This window comes from Bemisia tabaci, chromosome 4 (genome assembly GCF_918797505.1).
Source record: "Bemisia tabaci chromosome 4, PGI_BMITA_v3".
NCBI classification, from domain to species: Eukaryota; Metazoa; Arthropoda; class Insecta; order Hemiptera; family Aleyrodidae; genus Bemisia; species Bemisia tabaci.
The window spans coordinates 57086157-57107813 of record NC_092796.1 but is presented as its reverse complement, the minus strand read 5'-3'; the positions used below and the strand labels follow the sequence as shown (position 1 = coordinate 57107813).

At 39.5% G+C, this 21657-nt stretch overlaps 1 protein-coding gene across 5 annotated transcripts; it reads left to right on the top strand.

The window, feature by feature from the left end:
- Window positions 1-2516: 2516 nt before the first annotated feature.
- On the top strand, window positions 2517-20650 carry LOC109042602 (glucose transporter GlcP). 5 transcript variants are annotated; one of them, XM_072300137.1, is made up of 7 exons: window positions 2517-2621; window positions 5211-5423; window positions 10117-10251; window positions 10865-11050; window positions 15131-15525; window positions 16848-17231; window positions 19782-20650. In XM_072300137.1, the coding sequence occupies exons 3-7, from the start codon at window positions 10131-10133 to the stop codon at window positions 20034-20036; spliced, it is 1341 nt and encodes a 446-aa protein (XP_072156238.1). In that variant the 5' UTR covers window positions 2517-2621; window positions 5211-5423; window positions 10117-10130; the 3' UTR covers window positions 20037-20650. The 5 variants fall into 5 exon arrangements, with proteins under 5 accessions (XP_072156238.1, XP_072156235.1, XP_072156239.1 ...); XM_072300134.1 differs by lacking the exon at window positions 2517-2621 and adding an exon at window positions 3672-3912; XM_072300138.1 differs by lacking the exon at window positions 2517-2621 and adding an exon at window positions 3672-3912 and having other exon boundaries at window positions 10112-10251.
- The last annotated feature ends 1007 nt before the right edge of the window (window positions 20651-21657 follow it).

The following is a 21657-nucleotide window of genomic DNA, read 5'->3' as shown; positions in this document are numbered from 1 at the left end:
AGATTTTGTTTTGTTTCTTATTCATCTATCTTTTTTCTTGTCCCGAAATTTTGATATTGAGTGTGAAATTGAAAGATAACACACTTTGTGACGTCGCAATCGGCTATAAGATTTTACTTGCGGAAAAACCAATTTTTAAATCTTTTTTGGCAAATTTTTTCTCATCATGTACAAATGCAAATGATATTTAAAAATTTAATGTAAAGATTATTCAATTTGAGTTTTTGGCCATCTATTAACACAATTTAAATAAGGTGAGGAAGCGCGATCTGCGAAAAACAAGAGACAAAGATGTCACTGCCTCTGCTCATTGTTCATGGCAGATTTTTAGTTATATTGGTGGCTAAGTGGCCCATGTCAAAACTTGAATACATAGAAGAAGCAATCTTTTATCGTATAGCTAAATGAATACAAACACACATTTTGACGAATTACTGAGAGCGAAACTATCAGTAAGACACATCAGAACATTCCAACGGAGGCATTGCTGCGTTTAGTCTCATCAATGCCGAGCCCCCTCTAAATTAATTGGCGACGACTTTCTGATATGACCATGACCGATCGTTTTTTATCTAATCAATATTCAAGTTCATTACTTCCTTAGCATCAGTTGTAACTGAAATTGCACAATTTTTCAATTTTTTCATAAGCCGCTCTCCTTAATAAGTTTACCGACCAGCAGTCGCTATGTCCAGGTTTGGGACTTGACAGCGCGAATATAAATCCTCAACATTTTCACTCAGGAGGTTTGAAGGTGAGTATCCTTGGTGCAAAATTGATCAAACTTACTTTAAGGATTCTGAGGATTTATATTTTTTTATTCAACTCACATTTACAAAAAAAGCATGAATTATCTGAATGTTTCTTTACAGCAGGCTTTTTCGTAGCACATAGAGTTTTTAAGAGACTAGGATCAAACTAGATCTCAAACAGACATCAACCTGGATAAGTATATTCCTAAATGCACGATTTGAATAAGAAAGAGATTTAGATTTAGATTAAGAGATAAGGTAAATATCCATTATATTCAATAATTGACGAACTAACAGAGGAGTGTACGTAAGAAAGTAAAGCATGAAACTGAAGGCTGCTTTTATAAATGGAAACAACAACGCTCATTTAAATAAAATATTAGTGTTCACTGGTATTTACATTTGTATCAAAAATAAGTATGCGCATGTAAAGAGGGTATGTTCGGGGGTAGGCTTATGCGCATGAAAAAATTCTAAATATTCTGTAACTCGCAGGCTTTTAAAAACTCTCGGAGGGCTGGAAGTATGCTTGTTTCTACGTCGTCGGTATACATTTATTCATAGCATGAATAATTTCCTAGAGAATGAGAATAAAATGCTTGAGAATGTAAACTTATTTACTTTAATATCCACTCTCGTAATTTAACAGCAGGCGATGACGACGATTTTTCAAGGCTTAAATCTCACAAGGATTTCATTTCGTGGATAAAAAATAATATGACGTATTTCTGTCAAACATAACCATGAGCAGGGGAAAGATGGGGTATGCTCGTTAGTGCTCGGGCCATGAGAGTGAATGAGAACGCGGGCCCGCGGCATGACTAACTCATGAGCCCTGTCCACAACGCTTTAGATACATGCCCGCGGCTCATACAGTGTGCATATAGCTCCGTTTCACAGAACGTGAAATCCTGCTTCTCCAATTGGACGTATCTCTGCCAAACGGAACTATGTGCATTATGGCGTGAGCCCTGTTATGCATATATTCGTATGAGTCTCAGGGCTCATGACTTAATGCACATAGTTCCATTTGATAGAAATACGTCCAATAGAGAATTTGCAAGGGTCTGAAATTTGATGAATTTCCTGTTTAAGTGGAATCCTCTGAGTGAACTGAACACGAAGATACCCTTGATTCATAAATTGAGCGATTATTAGAGGAGATATGACAAAATAACCGATTCTGCTAAAATACATGTGTTTAAATGGGAAATGCCGCCAGACGACGTCACAAGGCGGCGCATTTTCTCACTTTTAAATCAATTTTTCTCCAATTTCCCATGTCAGAAAAAAATTATGAAAAATATTGCGAACTCAGCTCATTAGGCACTTTCAGATGAAGCAATAAAAAAATTGCGTGCAAATTCTCCATTCAGCAAATGGAACTGTGAGCCGACTAAGTGCGGCACCCATGAGCCATGGGCACGTATCTAGAGCGTTGTGGACAGGGCTCATGAGTTAGTAATGCCGTGGGAGGAGCGCGGCAGCGGCTTCGTCACTGGCGCTTTATATTTCCCATTCATTCTTATGACCCGAGCACTAACGAGCACACTCCATCTTTTCCCCTGCACACAGTTCTGTTTGACAGAAATAATTTCAATAGGAAATATAGGCGTATGCCGTTTGTGTCAATGATGCAAGTAAATACAGAGCAAAATATCGAAGCAATGAGTAAGAAAAGCTTTTGAATAAAAATAGATTATTACACTTGTTTTTCGTAAAATGTCTAGTCAATTTAAAAAATGCTTCGGAATTTTACTAAACTCCTAGGCAGATTGAAACATTGAGCAATTCAGGCAAATAGCAATGATGCGCACAAACTGAGGACACAATGTGGTGTGATAAAAAATGGTGGGCGAGAGAAATCTGGTAAGAGCTGATTTGTTTGGTTGTTCATTTCTTTGTTGTTTATCTTGATGATGGAGAGAGCTTAAGAAATATCAGAATACGTCCTCACGTCATATTTTTAAGGCTCCATAGTAACATACCACTTATAATTTACGAATTTTTTTTTTAAAAATTGCAAAAAAAAAAAAAAATAGTCAAATAGACAGAAAAAAGTAGATAGTCAATAGAAAATATATATCGACGGCAAAATACCAGACCACGCATCTCGGGTTGCGACGTCGCAGACTTCCCATCATACTTTATTTTTTAGATGGAAAACTACTCAACGTCAATTCTTGAAAACTTCCGTGAATTTTCTCCTCTGTGTGAAGAAAAATCTGTGCAAAATCCAAGGAACGATATTGTTTTGTTCTTCTTCACGAAACACCGAAAACTAGATACGTGGTCTGGTAGTTTCACCATCGATATGTAAAAAAACCAGTTCCCTTTACAATATTTGGACGTATTTCTGTCAAACGGAACTAAGCGTCAATTTGAGTGCCTTTTGAGGAATTTAGAATGCCGGATAGCGCGTTCTGCCAAACGGAACTAAGCGCCATGGAAAGCATTGCGAGTATAGGACGAACGAGCCCAACGCCCGATTCCGCAGCCAATCCAAGCCCCCCGCTACCTTCCTCCTCCGATGGCGCTTAGTTCCGTTTCACAGAAATACGTCCATTTCTCTTTCACCTTTATTCACAAATTTTTTCCTCATAATTCTTGACTTCTGATTGTTTCCGACTTTTTACGAGTTTTCTAACGCAGACCTTTCAAACTCGTAAATCGTTACATTTTTGACGCATGTTTACACGTGCGCTCTATGCCACGTGCATATGTGACCCACTAATTCAAATTTCACAAGGGATTATCGTTACGGCCACGAGGGGGATGACATGAAAAAAATTCCGAGCCAGGAATCGAAGGAGGTGATGGAAGGGAGACAAATTGGAGCGGACTTTTCATTAATCGTTTGGCCCCATTTTCTCGATACAGCTCTCGCCGGTCGATAGTTTCTTGGCCCTGGTCGTCGCCTCTCCGTCCGCGTCGATCGCGACTCCGAGTCGCGAATCCACCGCCGTCGTTGCCGGCTGCGCGGAGCCGTTTTGGCGTTATTCGCGCGGGAAAACGCGGCCGATAACGCCACCGAGCACGCGAGTGCGTTATGTTATCTCCCTCACGCCATACGTTCTGCTACTCTTCATCCCTCGAAATCATTCGCATCCTTCGTGTCATGTTCGACAGTGTCTTGGTGTTGGCCGAAAATACTAATAAGGTTTCTCTTTTGTGTTTTCTCTCATGTAAGCTATGATTATGTTTTTACCGGCTTTGTGGTCTGTCTCGCGACTGAACCCAGCAAGAGTTTTTTTCCCCTCAGCCTGACTTTCAAGTGGAAGAGTGCAGAAAAAATTGAAATAATTTTGCAATTTGAAATTTTTTACCATAATATCACAATATTTTTTCAAGAAATTTGTTGATAAATACCGATTTTAGACCACCAATAAAATTCGTTCCAAGTGTGAGGAAGGCAGGCAGTTTGCGATGTCAAAATAAAAGCAAATTATTTCAATTTTATTGCAATATATTTCAATAAGAGGAACCCTTTTAATTAGCGAATAGACTAAGTACACATTACTTTGGCACAATTGCAATAATTTTGCGATATAATTGCAATTAATCGCAATCTGTTCTACTTGAGGGCCAATTCCAGCAAGAGTTTTTCACCTCATATTATTGGTTCGTTTCACCAGAGTCAGTCTAACCGTATTTCGAGTAGTCTAATTTTCTCCATCACATCGTGTTTTTAGGAAAAAACTAAGCAATATGATTCCTTGAAACTTTCTAAGACTTTACCCTAGATTGTCTTAGAATTGTACTAGAATGTATCTACCCCTAAACTTTCATGTCAAAATGTTGTTCAGCTTTTCAAACAACGTCTAAAGTAGTTAGGCACATGGTTATACCTGTCCATTGCCAAAATGTCTTTTTAGAATTTTACGTGCACAAATTATTGCAAATAATTTTTATTACAAATGAAACATTTCATGGAAATATTCATGCTCGTTATAGATCGACGGTCAAAATCCCAAACTACGTGCCTCGGTTTGCGACGTCGCAGACTTCCTGCCATACTTTATTTTTTAATGGAAAGCAGCTCAGCGGCAATTCTGTGTAAAGTTCAAAGGATAATGTTGATTTTTCCTCATTTACTAAAATAAAATAAAATGAAATAGGAGTGGAGATTTTAAAACACCGTGAACGAGATACTCGCAGGTTTGGGAGTTCCACCGTTGAAATGATATTTCTTTCTGGTAAGTTTTATATTGCATACTTCAGCCCTTATCCTGAGGGTATACCTCGTGGATTTTTTCTCACTTTCAGCGGAGGGTTTGACACAAAAGGAGGATCATGTGAAATTATTGTTGATGGGTCTGACAACCATTTTCTTGGTTTCAGGATCTGAATATGAGGTAACTTGTCACGGTTTCTCACTTTCAGCGGAGGGTTTGACACAAAAGGAGGATCATGTGAAATTATTGTTGATGGGTCTGACAACCATTTTCTTGGTTTCAGGATCGAAATATGAGGTAACTTTTCACGGTCGGCCGTATGAAAAGTTGCGCAAAACGACCTCTAGTTGGGAGCTATTTTTAAGCCAGCCAATCATTCCCGCGCGGGAGGCACCTCAAAATCTCCGCGTTGCGCACAGTTGACCGAAGGTGAGCGATCGCGGAAAGAATGGAGACAGAACCACCGGCTTCGGCACCCACAAGCTGTCTTAGACCGGTGAGTAAATTTTCCTCTTTTATTTAATTGGTACTACTCCTCTTGTAAAATACAATTTAAATAAACGAATAAAATAATCAAAGAGTTGACCTGCCAACCGCGAATGGTCAATTAAATAGGCGCTGAAAAATTTTGAAGACTTCCCAACCGTTTTTAATTGATTTTAAATAGAACCGATTGATCCTTCATTTTCCCGGTTATGCAATTTGAGACACTTAGAACTTTCATCTTTTTTACAGTACATGCACAACCAGGGTTGCCCAAGTGCAATGAAAAATATGAAATATTGGACATTTCAGTGAAATATTTCATGAAATTTCACTAATTTGTGAAAAATATGAAACATATTTTCAGGGGCTGGGTGTGCAATACGTACTAAAAACACCAAAAGGGAAAAAATATTTGACTTTGGTTTAATTATGCATTTAATTTCAAAAAAGATTTGATAGGATCAGTCTGTGGAAACCAAAATCTCAGGACCTAATACAGAGCACAACAAACATATTGTTTCGGGTGTTAAAAATCAAGATTCATTCTTATATTGATAATGGTATGAATATTAGAGACCAGAGTTAATTAAGCCATTTGACAGAAAAATGGCTGTAAACTAAACTATAAAATTTATGAATGGAGGAGGGAAGGAATGTAATTAAACGATTGTGCACCTCTGCATCGTTGAACGCCATCACCTGTTTGCGTTGACCTCCGAATGTAAACAAAACTACTGAGCGCTCACCGGGAAAGTTTAGTTGTTGACTAATCGATAGATTCTCGGCGTGAGGTCGGTCAGGGGGATATTCTAAATAAAACTGAATACATACTCTCTGTTTGGCTTGGCTTTAGTCCCTTTGGACGCAGAAAAAATTGTTGAAAGCAATGATGTAGCTCACATCTCAAACAAGAGGTAATTCCTTCGGCCCACAGACGGGAGAATTTCGACGCATTTAGATCGCAAGCACAAATCATCCTGATAAAGTTGAGATTGACTCACTGGTTTATTGCTCGAAAGTAGTTCTTCTTTTCTTTTTCGATAGGTCCCAAAACTCTTTCAAAGATGCCTTGGTGACGGTGATCATGCATCTCAATTACTATCACGACTGCGCTCTAATGAATCTCGCTAAAACTTAGAGGATAATTATTTATCCTGGTTGAGGCGGCCGATCTTTCTTTCGAGCCTACCGTTTTGTTCCACAGACAAGAGCAGAGGAGTGAATAGCTGCCACAGATAAGTGCTAAAACGGGAAATAGCATCATAAAACCAATCTTCAAACAGGGATTAACGCCTAATGGCTAATCACTTCTAACGTAACAAGGAAATGCAAAAAAGAAAAAATTCAAGACACAACCCATAAATAATCCCTTTATCGATAATGGGATTCGAGGGCTGATTACGTATCGATAAAGAGGCAGATGCTTGAGCAATAGTGATGCAAGTTCAGTGACGTTGTTATCATTAAAACGAACAGGCCAGGTGTTCAAACACAGGGAGGGTTGTTCGACCGTTAATGCCAAATATTGCTAAAAATTATCGTTGATACTCGTGTACGCTTACCGAATTGGAATTGTTCAATTTTACAACATAGAGGCAAAATACTTGACAAGGTAAATGGAGAAAGTGCTGCAACCTCGCGGCTGACATCTTAGGTATGACAGTTATGGATTGCCCCTAATCCTGCTAATCTTACTCGTCCTGCTGAAAATATTCTGTAATACTCTATTTTTAATTTTTTACAAACCGTTGTAGAGATATATGGAAATTGAGGTTGTCATGGTTTACTTGGGCAATAAGGATATAGAAAAATCTGATTTTTAATTTGAAAGTGGCCAATTTCGTCACCTCTTGTTGACTAGATTCTTGATAGATAGAATTTTCTACCTCAAGGTCAATCTAGAGTTCAAGCTCTTTTTCCTTATTAACTCGAGACGGTGTTAAATTTTCCAGAGAAACTTTAAGGTCTGTAAGTTATGTTGCGCTCTTTAACTCTCAGATGCCCAAGCCGGGTCATATTGACATAGGGCTTACTAAAAATGCACCCCGGGAGTTTTATGGGAACAGTGCACACAAGCTTTAGAGATGGGCTTACAAATACATCCTTAAAAAGAATCGACTCCAAACAGGAAAACATCGAGTGTCAACAAAAGGCGGAGTCGACCCTCGTTTTTTAATTTTCCTCCCGAATCTAAGCAATACCTCATTTTTGGCAGTAAAGAGCGGAGCATTGCGAGTTCACGCCTCGCACCGTCGCGCCTTCAATTTTGCGGACGCAACACGGACATCCATCAAGTACGAATAGTTGTATCTCTGCGCCGTCATCAATGCGCGTCTTTTCCCTTGCGCTATTTCCATGTCATGTAGGTTCTGTTCGTCTAATTTGTTGTGGTACTTTAAGGACTACGTGAGGAAAATAGCCGCGGATAGGAGAGACGTAATCCGGCCTCGTTTCTCAACATTCCTCCCGAATTAGAGAGATTCCCACTAACGTAGCGAAGATCGGAGCATTTGCGAGTTTACGATGCGCGTCATCGCGCCTTCAATTTTGCAGACGCAACGTTGACATCCATTAAGCACGAATAGTTGTATCTCTGCGCTATTATCAATGCGCGTTGAGGTGTCTTTTATTTTTGAAAGTTGAGAAAAATCAAGGTTAAGTTTGCTCAAAAAATGGCATGATGTGTCCAAATTATTTTGAAAAAAAAAAATTAAATTAAATTAAATTGATAAAATGGTATAAGTTTCCCAAACGTCTTAAAAGTCTAAAAATTGACATTTCGGTGAGAGTTTTGTCTTATTACCGATTTTTTTTACGACTGCCTCCAGGAATCTCAAGCTAGGTTAAATTGATTGGATATTTCTTCCGGGGGAGTTACACATGGCGGATGAGGAGGGAGGGTGAGAAAATGCCAGTACGTTACCAAAAAAGTGATGGTTTAAAAGACAATATATCATTACTTTCAAAAACATAGAACATAGATATTAGTTCAAAAACTATTTAAATCAATACATCGAATCCGGGTAAATTCGACCAGACTTTGGATTTCGCGCATAAAAAAAAGGCTCGGGCATCTAGAATTAATTATAATATTTGGACTTACTTTGGCAAAAGGAACTAAGTTGCACGCAAAGCCTGTGCATATAATTCCTTTTAGCATTCATACATCCATGTGCGTATACAGGTGTTTCAGACCACCCGTACCAGGCCTTTTTCTCGGTTGGTTTAGGTCGTACGAAGTCGGAGACCGCGGGGTTGAATAGGGAATTGACCCCAAGGAATCCGAATTTTGTGGTCCCGAAACCCCCCCACCCCCCCTTGGGGGGTAAAGGGGGGGTCACGATGCTAAAAGTCACGGTTCCCGACCGAATTGCGGATCGATCGCATCAGAATTGAAAAGCACGGAAAATTTCACGTGGAATTGACCCCTAAAAATCCAAAATCGGACCATCCAAGGCCCAAAAATGATCCCCTAAAGAGGGGGACAGTACCCCCCTCCATAATTTCTCTTTGGTCTCAAAATTGACGTAAATTCTCCAGAAAAAGACGGTTTCCCAGGTAATCGACCTCGAGAAATCCAAATTTCATGGTCCCGAAGCTCCTCTAGCCCCCCTTGGGGGGTAAACGGGGGGGCCCAATTTTAAAAATCGGGGCTCCTTTCCGAATCGCAAATTGATTGCATCCAAATTGAGGAGCAGAACACATTTACATCTTAAGTGACTCCTAAGAGTTCTAATTGACCCCCTGAACGGCAGAAAGTAACCCCTGAGGAAGGGGGCCTCGCCCCCGCCAAAAATTTCTCAGGATTCCTCTTTGGTCGCAAAATTGACGTCGATTCTCCAGAAAAAGACGGTTTCCCATGTAATCGACCCCGAGGACTCTAAATTTCATGTTCCCTGAGCTCCTCGGGGTCGATTACATGGAGAACCGTCTTTTTCTGGAGAATCGACGTCAATTTTGCGACCAAAGAGGAATCCTGAGAAATTTTTGGCGGGGGCGAAGGCCCCCTCCTCAGGGAGTTACTTTCTGCCGTTCAGGGGGTCTATTAGAACTCTTAGGAGTCACTTAAGATGTAAATGTGTTCTGCTCCTCAATTTGGATGCAATCAATTTGCGATTCGGAAAGGAGCCCCGATTTTTAAAATTGGGCCCCCCCGTTTACCCCCCAAGGGGGGCTAGAGGAGCTTCGGGACCATGAAATTTGGATTTCTCGAGGTCGATTACCTGGGAAACCGTCTTTTTCTGGAGAATTTACGTCAATTTTGAGACCAAAGAGAAATTATGGAGGGGGGTACTGTCCCCCTCTTTAGGGATCATTTTTGGGCCTTGGATGGTCCGATTTTGGATTTTTAGGGGTCAATTCCACGTGAAATTTTCCGTGCTTTTCAATTCTGATGCGATCGATCCGCAATTCGGTCGGGAACCGTGACTTTTAGCATCGTGACCCCCCCTTTACCCCCCAAGGGGGGTGGGGGGGTTTCGGGACCACAAAATTCGGATTCCTTGGGGTCAATTCCCTATTCAACCCCGCGGTCTCCGACTTCGTACGACCTAAACCAACCGAGAAAAAGGCCTGGTACGGGTGGTCTGAAACACCCTGTACTTACTTGTAAATGGGTCTATAAGAATTCTCATGCAACTGAACTGCTGCAAATATTAAGCACGATGCTAATATATTTTTATTAATTTTTTTGTTTAGCGTAGTTCTTTGTGGCAGCATGCTTGTTCCCCTCCACATATGTGTCGGCTCAATTTACGGCCAGTCAGCAGGAATGCTTCCACAATTGCTGGAAAAAGGCAGCTCAATACCCATCGATAGAGACCAGGCAACATGGATAGGTAAGTCAGTCATCTAATTTCTCTAATTGGACTTATCTGTTTACTCGGGGCTGAATTACATCTTCCACACCTAAGAGGAAGACATTTTTATTTTATTGAAAAATCGACACATAGAGTTCTCGAGAGGTGATGTTGATTCATGTTCCTTCCAAGAAAACTATAACTAAAAAAGGATTTTGGGGTGCCTAAAGAGCAGATGCTTGTTTCTTTATTTTCTTTACTTACTTTAATTTATTTTATTTTTGTATACATAAATACTAATAAAAATTACCCTTGTTTGCAAGTTTATCATGTTGCGAACAAAAACTATTAAAAATGTCTTTCTTAGCGCAACCTCTTATGTGCATTTTTAAATTGCAGCCACTGAATTTGCACGAGTCCCCTTTCTTGAAGTATTTGCAACTGTGCGCAGAAAATACAGAATGCCTAGCTCGCAAAGCAATGTGGCTTCTGTTGACTGCATTCATGTAAATAAGAAATAAATCTATCGAAAGCAGATGAATTCATCCGTTCGCACCGTCTACTTACAGTCCTATTTTAAAGATTTCCTCTGCCAATGTAAACTGCGAGAAAACTGTGATATTTAATAATTCACAAATCAATTTTATTTCAGCAAGTGCGCCGACATTAGGAGCATGCCTGGCGTCAGCCATAAGCGGGACTCTATCCGATGTTTTTGGCCGGATGCGAGTGGTACGACTATCTTTTTTCTGTATGGCTCTCGGCTACGCTGTTATGGTCGCAGCAGAGAGTTTTATGCTCATTGTGGTGGGTCGATTCCTCGCTGGTGCAGGAATAGGTGAGTAAAAAGGCTAAATTTGGGTTTGCGGCATGGATTCATGCCGCAGATATTATCTGATTTCCGCGCACTCTTAATGCATTAATAAAAAACTCAGTAAAATTCTAACTCGAGATTTTCAGCGATTTGTTATACCGTAGAGAAAATTCAGAGGAAATTTCAAGGCGTTAAATGCTGCTTGGTTATCCCATAAAAAAATTGAACTTCAAATCTACAGTCCATGAAAAAAGGAATATATCCAAAAAAAGAAGAAGAAGAAAAAAATGATTCGCTCAGCGACTAAATTAGCATGCTTAAATGATTCCGTCCGCACCGGAAATTCTATGTAAATCAGACTTATCGGCGAAAAAAATGTGATCAAACGCAAGCTCTAAGCGACCGCAAACTGGTTTGGCTCACAATCAGACACATTCAACCGTCAAATACAGTAAATTTTTTTTAAAAAAACAAATGGGACTGGGCGGAACGGGGAAGGGGGGGGGGTAAAAATATGTTTTTACTTGGAATAACACAAAAGTGGCTGATATTCATTCTTGGTGATACAAATAGAATCACGAGTTTGGAACAGTTTGTACGGATCAGACCACTTTCTATAGATCAACGAGGGAAGACAAAATCAGACCTTCGAAAGATAACACATGCACGGATTTAAAAGCCTAATTCGCAAGATTGTGTAATACATATAAATGGCTTTAGACTAATTCATACAGTCCTATCTAGATAAAATATATTTAGGATTGAACGCATTTACATCGACAGTTATGAACTGATTTAATTTTTACAGATCTGTTTTCATCATGAAATAATAAAAAAAAATTGGTTTCACTAAGAATTTATAACGAACAATATTATGACGTAGACCCTCATTAAAACAGAATGTAAAGTAACCATGGCAGTATTGGACCCTGCATCTTGAGAATTCGACGTTACATTCGGAGATAGTGGTTCCATTAATGGTTCTAGATAATGGTTAGTGATTCCATTAATAGATGGCGCGTTGGATATAACATCGGAGCATTGCTCGGTAAGGAGGAAACCACTAAGTGCGAAATGTTGTTCCGAGATAAATCGCCCAAATCACTTCCATTGCAAATTCATTTAAAATGTTTCGGGATACCAATCGAGTTAACAGGAATGCGCGTGCAATTTAGTGCCGAAAAAATCGGTCTCCGAAAAGAAAACGGATGAAAAAAGAATGATTTTTGAAAAACAAGAAAGAAAGGGCGTTTTCATATCGAGGTGCTACTGCTAAGAAAGTCAGCCATCAGCGTGACCAGATTTTTTCTCTAGACTGAGAATTTTCTCAGAATGCTTACCCTGCATTCGTGGACGTTTCCATTATTTTGCATCGTTCGCACAACATGAGAGAGAGGTCTCATTTGTAGGATCCCTCAATCCCTCCCGACTGATTTTCATACTCAGCAAAGCAAACATTTAAATACTTTCTAAATTACAGCTATGGAAAAATAAAATTTTGATAAGTGCGGAGATTTTCAAAATGAGAAGATATACGAGGGGCGTTCAATAAGTAAGTATCCCCCCTCTCTAAAATCCATAAGAATGGACCAATTTTAAAAAACTTGGGCTCAAAATCTTCCTTAGGATATTTTGAGTTCAACAAAACAAACCGCAACAAAATCGGACTATGTGCGGCCGAACGCGAGCCGTTTGAACGCGCCGAGGTGCTCGACGCTCCCGCCGAATCTGCGAGGATTTGAAGTCCGCTACAGGAGAAGAGCTTCTCTGCCAAAGCCTCAGTCGTTCATCACTGACGAAAAATCAAAGAAATTTTTGTAGAATAAGGGGCTTCCCTCACTTCTCCACATAACCAGCTCGATCCAAGAAAGTCTGATACTGAGACTAAGACTAAGAGAACAGCTTTTGGATGCCTCGTGCGTGGAAGTCTTTCAGCTGACCGCGGATGAAAGAGTGGACGGCTAAATTGACCTCTTCCACTGATTCCAAATTGACTCCTCCGAGTTCAGATTTCAGATACGATGATAAATGGCAAACCAGACCACCATTTATTCCCGTTCCTGAAATCTGAACTTGGAGGAGTTAATTTTGAATCAGTGGAAGAGGTCAATTTAGCCGTCCACTCTTTCATCCGCGGTCAGCTGAAAGACTTCCACGCACGAGGCATCCAAAAGCTGTTCTCTTAGTCTTAGTCTCAGTATCAGACTTTCTTGGATCGAGCTGGTTATGTGGAGAAGTGAGGGAAGCCCCTTATTCTACAAAAATTTCTTTGATTTTTCGTCAGTGATGAACGACTGAGGCTTTGGCAGAGAAGCTCTTCTCCTGTAGCGGACTTCAAATCCTCGCAGATTCGGCGGGAGCGTCGAGCACCTCGGCGCGTTCAAACGGCTCGCGTTCGGCCGCACATAGTCCGATTTTGTTGCGGTTTGTTTTGTTGAACTCAAAATATCCTAAGGAAGATTTTGAGCCCAAGTTTTTTAAAATTGGTCCATTCTTATGGATTTTAGAGAGGGGGGATACTTACTTATTGAACGCCCCTCGTAGAATACAAATCGGCACTGCGTATTGATCTTAGACGTTATGACCCTTCTAGCCTTCTGCCTTACCAGGCGGAGTTGTTAGCTTCACTTACCTCTTCATGAAATTTTGATAAGTACTTACATGTTTCACATTACAGAGACTAGGGCGCCTCCATTTTGCAAATCATGTGGACCAGAAAAATCCACTTACGTAAAGTAGTGGTTACGAGTACATACTCACTGAATTTACAAATGTAGATAGTCTGGATCTCCGTATAAATGAGGAAGAAAGTACTTCTACATCCATCGTAAAACTATCGAACCACAAATATTGATTGCGACGTTTAAAGTTTCCGCTCATATTCTTTTCTAGAGTATGTCGCTCGAAATTTTCCGTGATATTTTCCGAGAATACTGGTGAAAGAGTGACAAAAATAAATATTTTTTTTTTTTTTTTTATAATTTTATTGATATTAACCATACAATAAATGTCACCATACCTAATTACCTAAGGTATCTATTGACTATTTTTAATATTAGTTAAAGTTTTAAAAGTAAAGACGTATAATAAGTATTCTAATACGATACTTATTATTTAACTAACAGTATTTAATACTGCAGTTGAAAATAAAATAAAATAAATTTCGTGCACTGACGATAATCAGGCCATTTTTGGAAAATATAATTAGACAGAGTTTTAACAACGTTGCTTGATACTTCTTCTCAATACATATTTTACTAAACTGCGTATATAAGTGGTGCCATCGCGAAATGACATGCTCACTCAGTAGGTATACACACAAATGAGTTCTCTTCACCAATCAGAGGGAGGTTATTTTTACGAAATATCAGTTCGCCTTCAGTTTCAGTGTAGGCAGCACAAGCCCCCACGTGGTCGAATAGAGTTTTCGTATTATTTCAAAGAGAAATAAGCTATCTCTGTAGCTTGAAATTTGCACCAAATATTCTGCTGTATCACTCATATCTCTCGGGTTTTCTGGGCGCTGCTGTACAGCGCCCAGAACCGGAGTCTTTTGTGCCGGAGTCTGTAACTCCGGCACAGAATTTCTTTCCAAAATTGTCAACGAAACTTGTCAAAATTGCAACTTCCATATTAGAAAACATGGATTTTTGGAGAATTTGCGAATATTCTTCTTTAAATTTTTCAGAGGATATAATTCGGAATATTCAATGTAGAGTATCTGCAAAGTTCAAGTAAGAATACTCACAATTTGCATCAAATATCAATATTTTACCGGGATAAATTTGACATGTTCGAGTGTTTATACGACGTTTTTCCTTAGCACAATAGTACGTCGCTCCCGAAAAATCCGAATGATATAAATAAGAAATGCTTAAGTGGACGCATTTCTGCCAAACGTTACTATGTGAATAATGACATGAGCTCTGTTAAGCATATATTCTTAAAGATCTCTGGGCTCATGTTTTAATGCACATAGTTCCGTTTGGCAGAAATACGTTCAAGTGCATTCCGAAAAATCTTTGACTTGCAGAAATTCTTAACGCAATTTTCATTCTGTTCGTAGGATGAGAGGCTAAAGATCTTTGGGTTGCATTGTTGTAGGCTGCAATTTTCCAGCGTTCGTCTACGTCTCAGAGACGGCGCCACCGGCTTACCGCGGATTGTTCCTGTCCCTGAACGCCCTGATGTCCTCTCTGGGTCTGGTTTACATCTACTCCCTGGGCGGCTACTTCCCGTGGGTCTACGCTGCAGGGGCCACTTGTCTCATGGCCACCGCAGGGCTCGTTCTCACTTTCTTCCTCCACGATTCGCCGGCCTGGCTCGTCCGGAATGGAAAGCTCGAGGCCGCTCAGAAGAGTCTCCGACGGATTGAGGATAACGCGGCCAACGTTGAGATCAAGCTGAAGGAGCTACAAGAAACGGCCAAAAATGAGCCCACGACTAGCTTCAACCTTCGAATTTTCATCGAACCCACCGTCTGGAAGCCTTTCATGCAGGTATCTTTTTCTAAAATCAATTTGTTGCTACCTCCTTCTAAATGGTGACAGAATCGTATTTTGATGCTTGATTCTTGTAGATCAGCTAAAAATGAATCCGCCCAAACAGCAATTGTAAGTTCAAGATTAACAGAGATATCGCCCTTTGAAAAGTCGAGTTTAATGACGTCATCCAGTGCGGTATAGTGACACCTTTGGTCTCTTCCACCCTGCTTTCATCCGGTTTTCACGTTGATTTTAACCAGTGCAAATGTGCGTCATACTGACTGATGAACTGCGGTCATACTGCGGTGGATGACGTCATATGCCGAATTTGTCAAAGCGCGATTTCTCCGTTAATATTGGACGTAGAACTAGTTGCTGTTTTGACAGTTCTCAATATTTTTTACTAATCTACAAGAATTGAGCATTACAATACGATTCTGTGACCAGCGCAACTGACCCATTCCTATCTAAGTGTCAGGGGTCATCAGTCCTAAAATCGTTACTTCGCTTTATTTTCGAATGAGAAACTAAGCAGAATGTCCCGTGTGGCAATAAAGGAATGATGAATGGCGACACTCCTTGTTGATCAAAACAGAATGTTGCATGGTGACTCACAGTCATCAAATGTTCTATTTTGATCAGAGTTGAATTGGATAACTTATCGAGGCCATGAAACAAAAATTGTTGCTATCCTTAAATTGTTAAACATGTTTATGCAGGAAAGGCAATTATTAGTAAGTGTTAGTCAAAGGAGTCGTAAATACATTGGCCCTTTTCAAAAAGAGCTTGTTTCATCTGCTCAGCGGAGGAATTTGGTCGCCTTGATGCTGAATTTGGAGTAAATTGTGTACTAGAAGCCTGTTTTCACCTGAGGGCTTGGTCTAAGAGTGCAGCCACCCTCTAACCACTTCTGACGCACATATTTCACTGCAGTCTGTAGATTCCAATTCTAACGAAATGGCTAAGCAAGCCACATCAGCGTTCTTCCCAAAAATGAGTAATTTATGCAATACTAGTCAAATACGTGTTTTTAACGATGGTTCGTAACAATTGTATAAATAATCGTTCTGGATATTGAAATTCGTAGGTTGCTGCATTTCTGGCCTAACTTTATTCGCGGAGGCATCGTGAAGCCTGATATTTTCGGAGTTTCACATCTATCTATACTCTCGCTGACAGTACTCTATCACTTGATGCTGAATTTGGAGCAATTGTGCACTAGAGCTGTTTTCACTGAGGGTTGGTTTAGACGCTACGTTTTTCCTTCCGTACATATTTCTTCGGATGTGACCGTTTTGATAATCTCATTTCAAAAAACACAAAACCATTTTGTTTAGGTGCTGGCCATGTCGGTGCTGCAGAACATCGCCGGGTTCTACATCGTGATCTACTACACGGTGCAGTTCATGTCGGAGTTCCACTCGACGATCGGGCCGCTGGAGGTGACCGTCCTGATCGCGGTGGTGCGGCTCGTCGGGATCTCGGTGGCGTCGGCCTGGATGCGTCACGCCGGGCGCAAGTTCATCGGGGCCTTCTCCGGCTTCTCCACCGCCGTCGTTCTCCTGGCCATCTACGCCATTCTCAAGTTGGGGGATCGAGTCAAGTTCTTGGCCGAGAATAATTGGATCCTGATCGCCCTTTTCCTCCTCTACGTCCTCACCATGACGCTCGGCATATTCCCCATGCCCTGGACCATGCCATATGAGATGTTTCCCATTAAGGTAAGGGCCACTTGCGAATTTCAATAATGGACCACTAGACACGGTACGAATTTAAGCATTCTGATACATGTATCTTAACCAGAATTTCACGTAGAAAACGATTCGCGCAACGAAAATTACTGAAACCATCTCCTAACAGAGATATTAACATTTTTATTTTACATTGGTTAAGAGGAATTTGAACTGCCCGCTCACAAGAAACTCAAAGCTCTACGTGAGTCAAATCGCGCACTACAACGGTTTCAGCAAGCTTCTTAATCGAGCAATGTTCATTTCCCACCATGTGTTTTTTAAACTATAAGTAATTTGCTATAGCTGAGCTAAAGTGTCAAGATTGAGGTTGCCAGATTTTTTTATCGCAGAGACGTTCATGATAACGTTTAGCGCTTGATGTGAATCACGTAGAGCATTGAGTTTTCATGAGCGGGTGGTTTGAATTCACGCATCAAGAATCATTAAATATCTTCGTAAGGAGTTGATTTCGGTAATTTTCGTTGTGCGTATCGTTCTCTGCGTGAAATTTTGGTTAAGAAACTTGTATCAGAATGCCGAAATTCGTACCTTGTCTAGTGGTCCATCATTCATGGTTGAGACCCAGTGAAGCTCTTGCATGTGTCGCGAGTTTGTGATTTAAGCACTGGTTCAAATGTTAAATGCGAGGAACAGGATGGTGTCACTGGTTTTCTCAATCAACTCCAAAGCTCCTCCAAGAGAGGAGGGTTTTCGAATATTAGGATGGGAATGGGGATCAGGGATCGAAGCTCTTGCATATGTCAGGGATTCGCAATTTAAGTACTGTTTTTCTTGCGTAAAATTTCGCGAGAAACACGATGGTGCCATTAATTTTCTCTGAAATCAACTCCAAAGCTCCAAAAAGCTCTTAAAGTGAGCCGTAATGGCGGGGATATCCTTCGCTACCCTGAAAGTCCACCTTTATATCAAGACAAAGTCTCTATCCAGATGTAGGGAGGAAATAAGCAGGGTTGCTGGGTTTTCAGTTTTGAAGTCCCCCAACTTAGGTGCAATCCTGTTAATGCCTTTGTTCCCTATCATTGAATAGAGAGTTTGTCAGAGCTTGTTGTTTTGTGGACTCTCAGGGTAGCGTGGGATATCCCCTCCATTACAGCCTCAACTTTGAAAGCTTTTTTTGAGCTTTGAAGTTTGTTTCGGGGAAAGCAATCGTGTTTTTCACGAAATTTTACCTAGGTTTCAATACTTAAATCGCAAATTCCGGACACATGCATGCAAGAACTCCATTCTCAATAAAATGGACGCATAATGCAGTGAATAAAATTACGTGCATCAAAGCTAGGACGATTTGTTATATTTTTTCGATTTTAGGTATCGATGGCCAAAGTGCGAAACCACTTATCTCCTTTGAGATGTTTCAAAATTTCCGAAAAAAAGAAGCCAACTTCATAGCTTGAAATTACAGAATATTTTGTTATCATGGAAGAAAAATCAAAAAGGATTTCAAGAAATTACGTTGACTCGTTTTCTAAGGAAAAAATGAAGTATGACAGGAAGTCTACAACGTTGCAAACGGAGATACGTGCGATTTTGCACTTTGGTCATCGGTATAGGAAATAGTTTAAAGGTCTTCTCAAAAGTTTTAAAACTGTGTTAAATCTCCATTCATAGATGGAACTATAAATAATGCACACGACAAGGTATTAATTAGTAAGAAATGTTATGTAACTTTAAGCCCAAAATTTTGAGAATTTCCCGAAGTCGACTTTCTCAGAAAGAAATAGAGAAGGAATAAAGCGATGAAAACACGGAATAAACAATATCAGAAACGTTATATTTAGATTACATGCAGCTCTAGTCTGTGGTTTACGATTATAGATTCATGCGCTTGAGAGGTCACTTCTTAAGGCATTCCCTATACAGCAGCGTGTTAAAATCGCCTTCAATTCTGAACGCCGACCATACGCAAACTCAGGTTGTAATATTATTATCACGTCAAAATACAGACTATTCGTTAGTCAAGGGAATGCAACTTGTACAGGAATGTTACATGATCAATCAACATGATGCGCAATGCCCAAAGTAATAAATATTCTGGTGTGACTAATGATATTTTGGTAAAACTTAAGAATAAGAAGATCCAATCACAATAATGAAAATCTCATATTGACAGCGAAGGCTTTGCTTAAAGTCCAGAAGAGGCATTTGGATTGTAGTTGATAGTATGATAAAGAAATATGGAACAATCCACCTTCCTGAATTTTTGAACCTTTATTTGTCTTTTAATCTTTTTTATGATCACATTTATGCGAGAAACGAGTTAATTCTATACACGGGGAAATGAAGTTTGGCTCATGTTGAATCTCACATTTTTTTTTTGAACCGGTAACTAAAGCTTTTGGTCACAGAAACTAAATAATGATTTAGCCAACCAAATTTATCTCCCTTTGGCCGAAAACTTCACTGTCAAAATTTCATTAAAGAAAAAAAAATAAAAACATAAAAAACTAGCTTGTGTGTTTGGGTTGATCTCTTCTTTAATAGAATCAATCAGTGAAAAGAATGCTCTCTTCTTCGCAGATTCGGGGAATGATGTGTGGTGTGTGCTTTTGCGCCATGCACGTAGTCATGTTCGTGTCAGTGAAGCTTTACAACGTCCTTCTAGACAATTTGGAACTGGACGGGATGATATTACTGTTCGCAGCAGGAGCAGCATTGTTCGGCGTCTTTTCAGCATCGATGCTTGTCGAAACTCATCGACGAACATTGGACGAAATCGAAGCGGTGTTCGCTGGACGACCTATTGTCACACCACCACAGAAACAGAAAACGTAACAATTCTGATCGATGTCAAAAGTTTCCAATGATGTACCTGTTTATGGGGCATTTTTAGCAGGTTGGACCGAGTTTGACACAGAAACGCACAAAGTCTCATTTCGAAAAAAAAAGGAAAAAATTGGGAGTAGTTCGAAATGCAATTTGTCGTACATTTTCTCAAGTCAAAAATTCAATTCATCTGAGTTTCTGTTAATAATGTGTTGTACATACTTTAAACATTTGCTGTGTTGCTTTTAATTGTATTTTTCACCTTTCTCTGGTTTGTTCCTGAGAGATGTCCGCTAAAAGTGCCACAAAATGTTGAAATTTGCGATCAAACCAACCTGCTTCTTTACGTAAAGTTTGTAGGGGAAATCTCTGTGCCACCCTCAATGCATCAAGTTAAAGGCTATCCACAAGCGCATTTCAGAATTTAAGTTGTGATATTTGCTTAGAACAGAAAAGTAAAATTACCAATCCCACGCATAGTCATTTAACGCCTAAAGATAGACTATAGTTTAATCGCAAATGAACTTTACAGACTTCCATATAAGTTATATTTTTGTATGAAAACGATAAAATGTAAAGACATTTTGAATTTGTAGTATTAAATGCCATTTTTTTAAAAAAAAGTTGAGTTTATTTCTTGCGTAATGGGTACAATTAATTGAACTTAAATTATTTGGAACAAAATAACTCTTGAAATAAAATATAAAAAAGAAAACGCAAACTAGCATAGACTACGTTAACTACGTTATCAGCATGCTGCGTGACATGTTGATATAATTTTAAGTTTATGTTCATTTGCGTTTTCCTTTTCATTTTTATTACACGAGTTTGTGACGCGTGTACATTCACGCAAGAAAAAGGGCAAAAAGCCTAAAAATGTAACTCTGGTTTCAAAAAGCGCATAGCTGAATTCACTATGAACGCACATTAGGAATAAAAAACAACGCAAGTTAATTTCATCAATACGTTCTAATAATTTCTTTTTCATATTCCTTTTTCATCATTTTATTAAACTACACAATGTTTTTATTTCCTCGATTTTAAGACGGAGGCATTTACTAAGGATAAGACAAGTAAAAACTGGTAAGTTGCTGACAAATTTTGACAGCAAATATCTCCATCTTTGCAACTTCAACTGTAAAGGTTATACGTTCTTAAACGCTGAGGTATTTTAACTTCATGATTAATAGACAACTATGCTAATGAATTACTATGTTGTTGCAGATTAACACTTTCTAAACTCTGAAATTCATTTTAATCAACGTTAAATTTTTTAAGAAGCTACATTTAAGGTGATTCGATGGACTCCATATTTTTTGTCAAAACGGCATGCTATATATCACATCAGTTGGTTCCATTTTTTCAGCTATTCGTCATTTTTCTCCAATTTTGAGATCGCAATTCTGTTGTCAGGAGACTAAAACACTCACTTACCAATTTTAACAAAGAAATTCAACGTAATAAAGGCGTGATTTTTTTAGAGAGAAAACATTGCATTCGATACTGATATCGAAACTGCACTCGAATGCGATATTTTCTCTCTAAAAAAACCACGCCTTTATTACGTTAAATTTCTTTGTTAAAATTGGTAAGTGAGTGTTTTAGTCTCCTGACAACAGAATTGCGATCT

What these genes read in the sequence shown, in the direction of transcription:
- LOC109042602 (XM_072300137.1), top strand. Translation starts at nt 10,131, where the DNA reads ATGCTTGTTCCCCTCCACATATGTGTCGGCTCAATTTACGGCCAGTCA. An exon ending in AGACCAGGCAACATGGATAG is followed by an intron (nt 10,252 to 10,864) that starts GTAAGTCAGTCA and finishes ATTTTATTTCAG; the next exon opens with CAAGTGCGCCGACATTAGGA. An exon ending in ATGAGATGTTTCCCATTAAG is followed by an intron (nt 17,232 to 19,781) that starts GTAAGGGCCACT and finishes TCTTCTTCGCAG; the next exon opens with ATTCGGGGAATGATGTGTGG.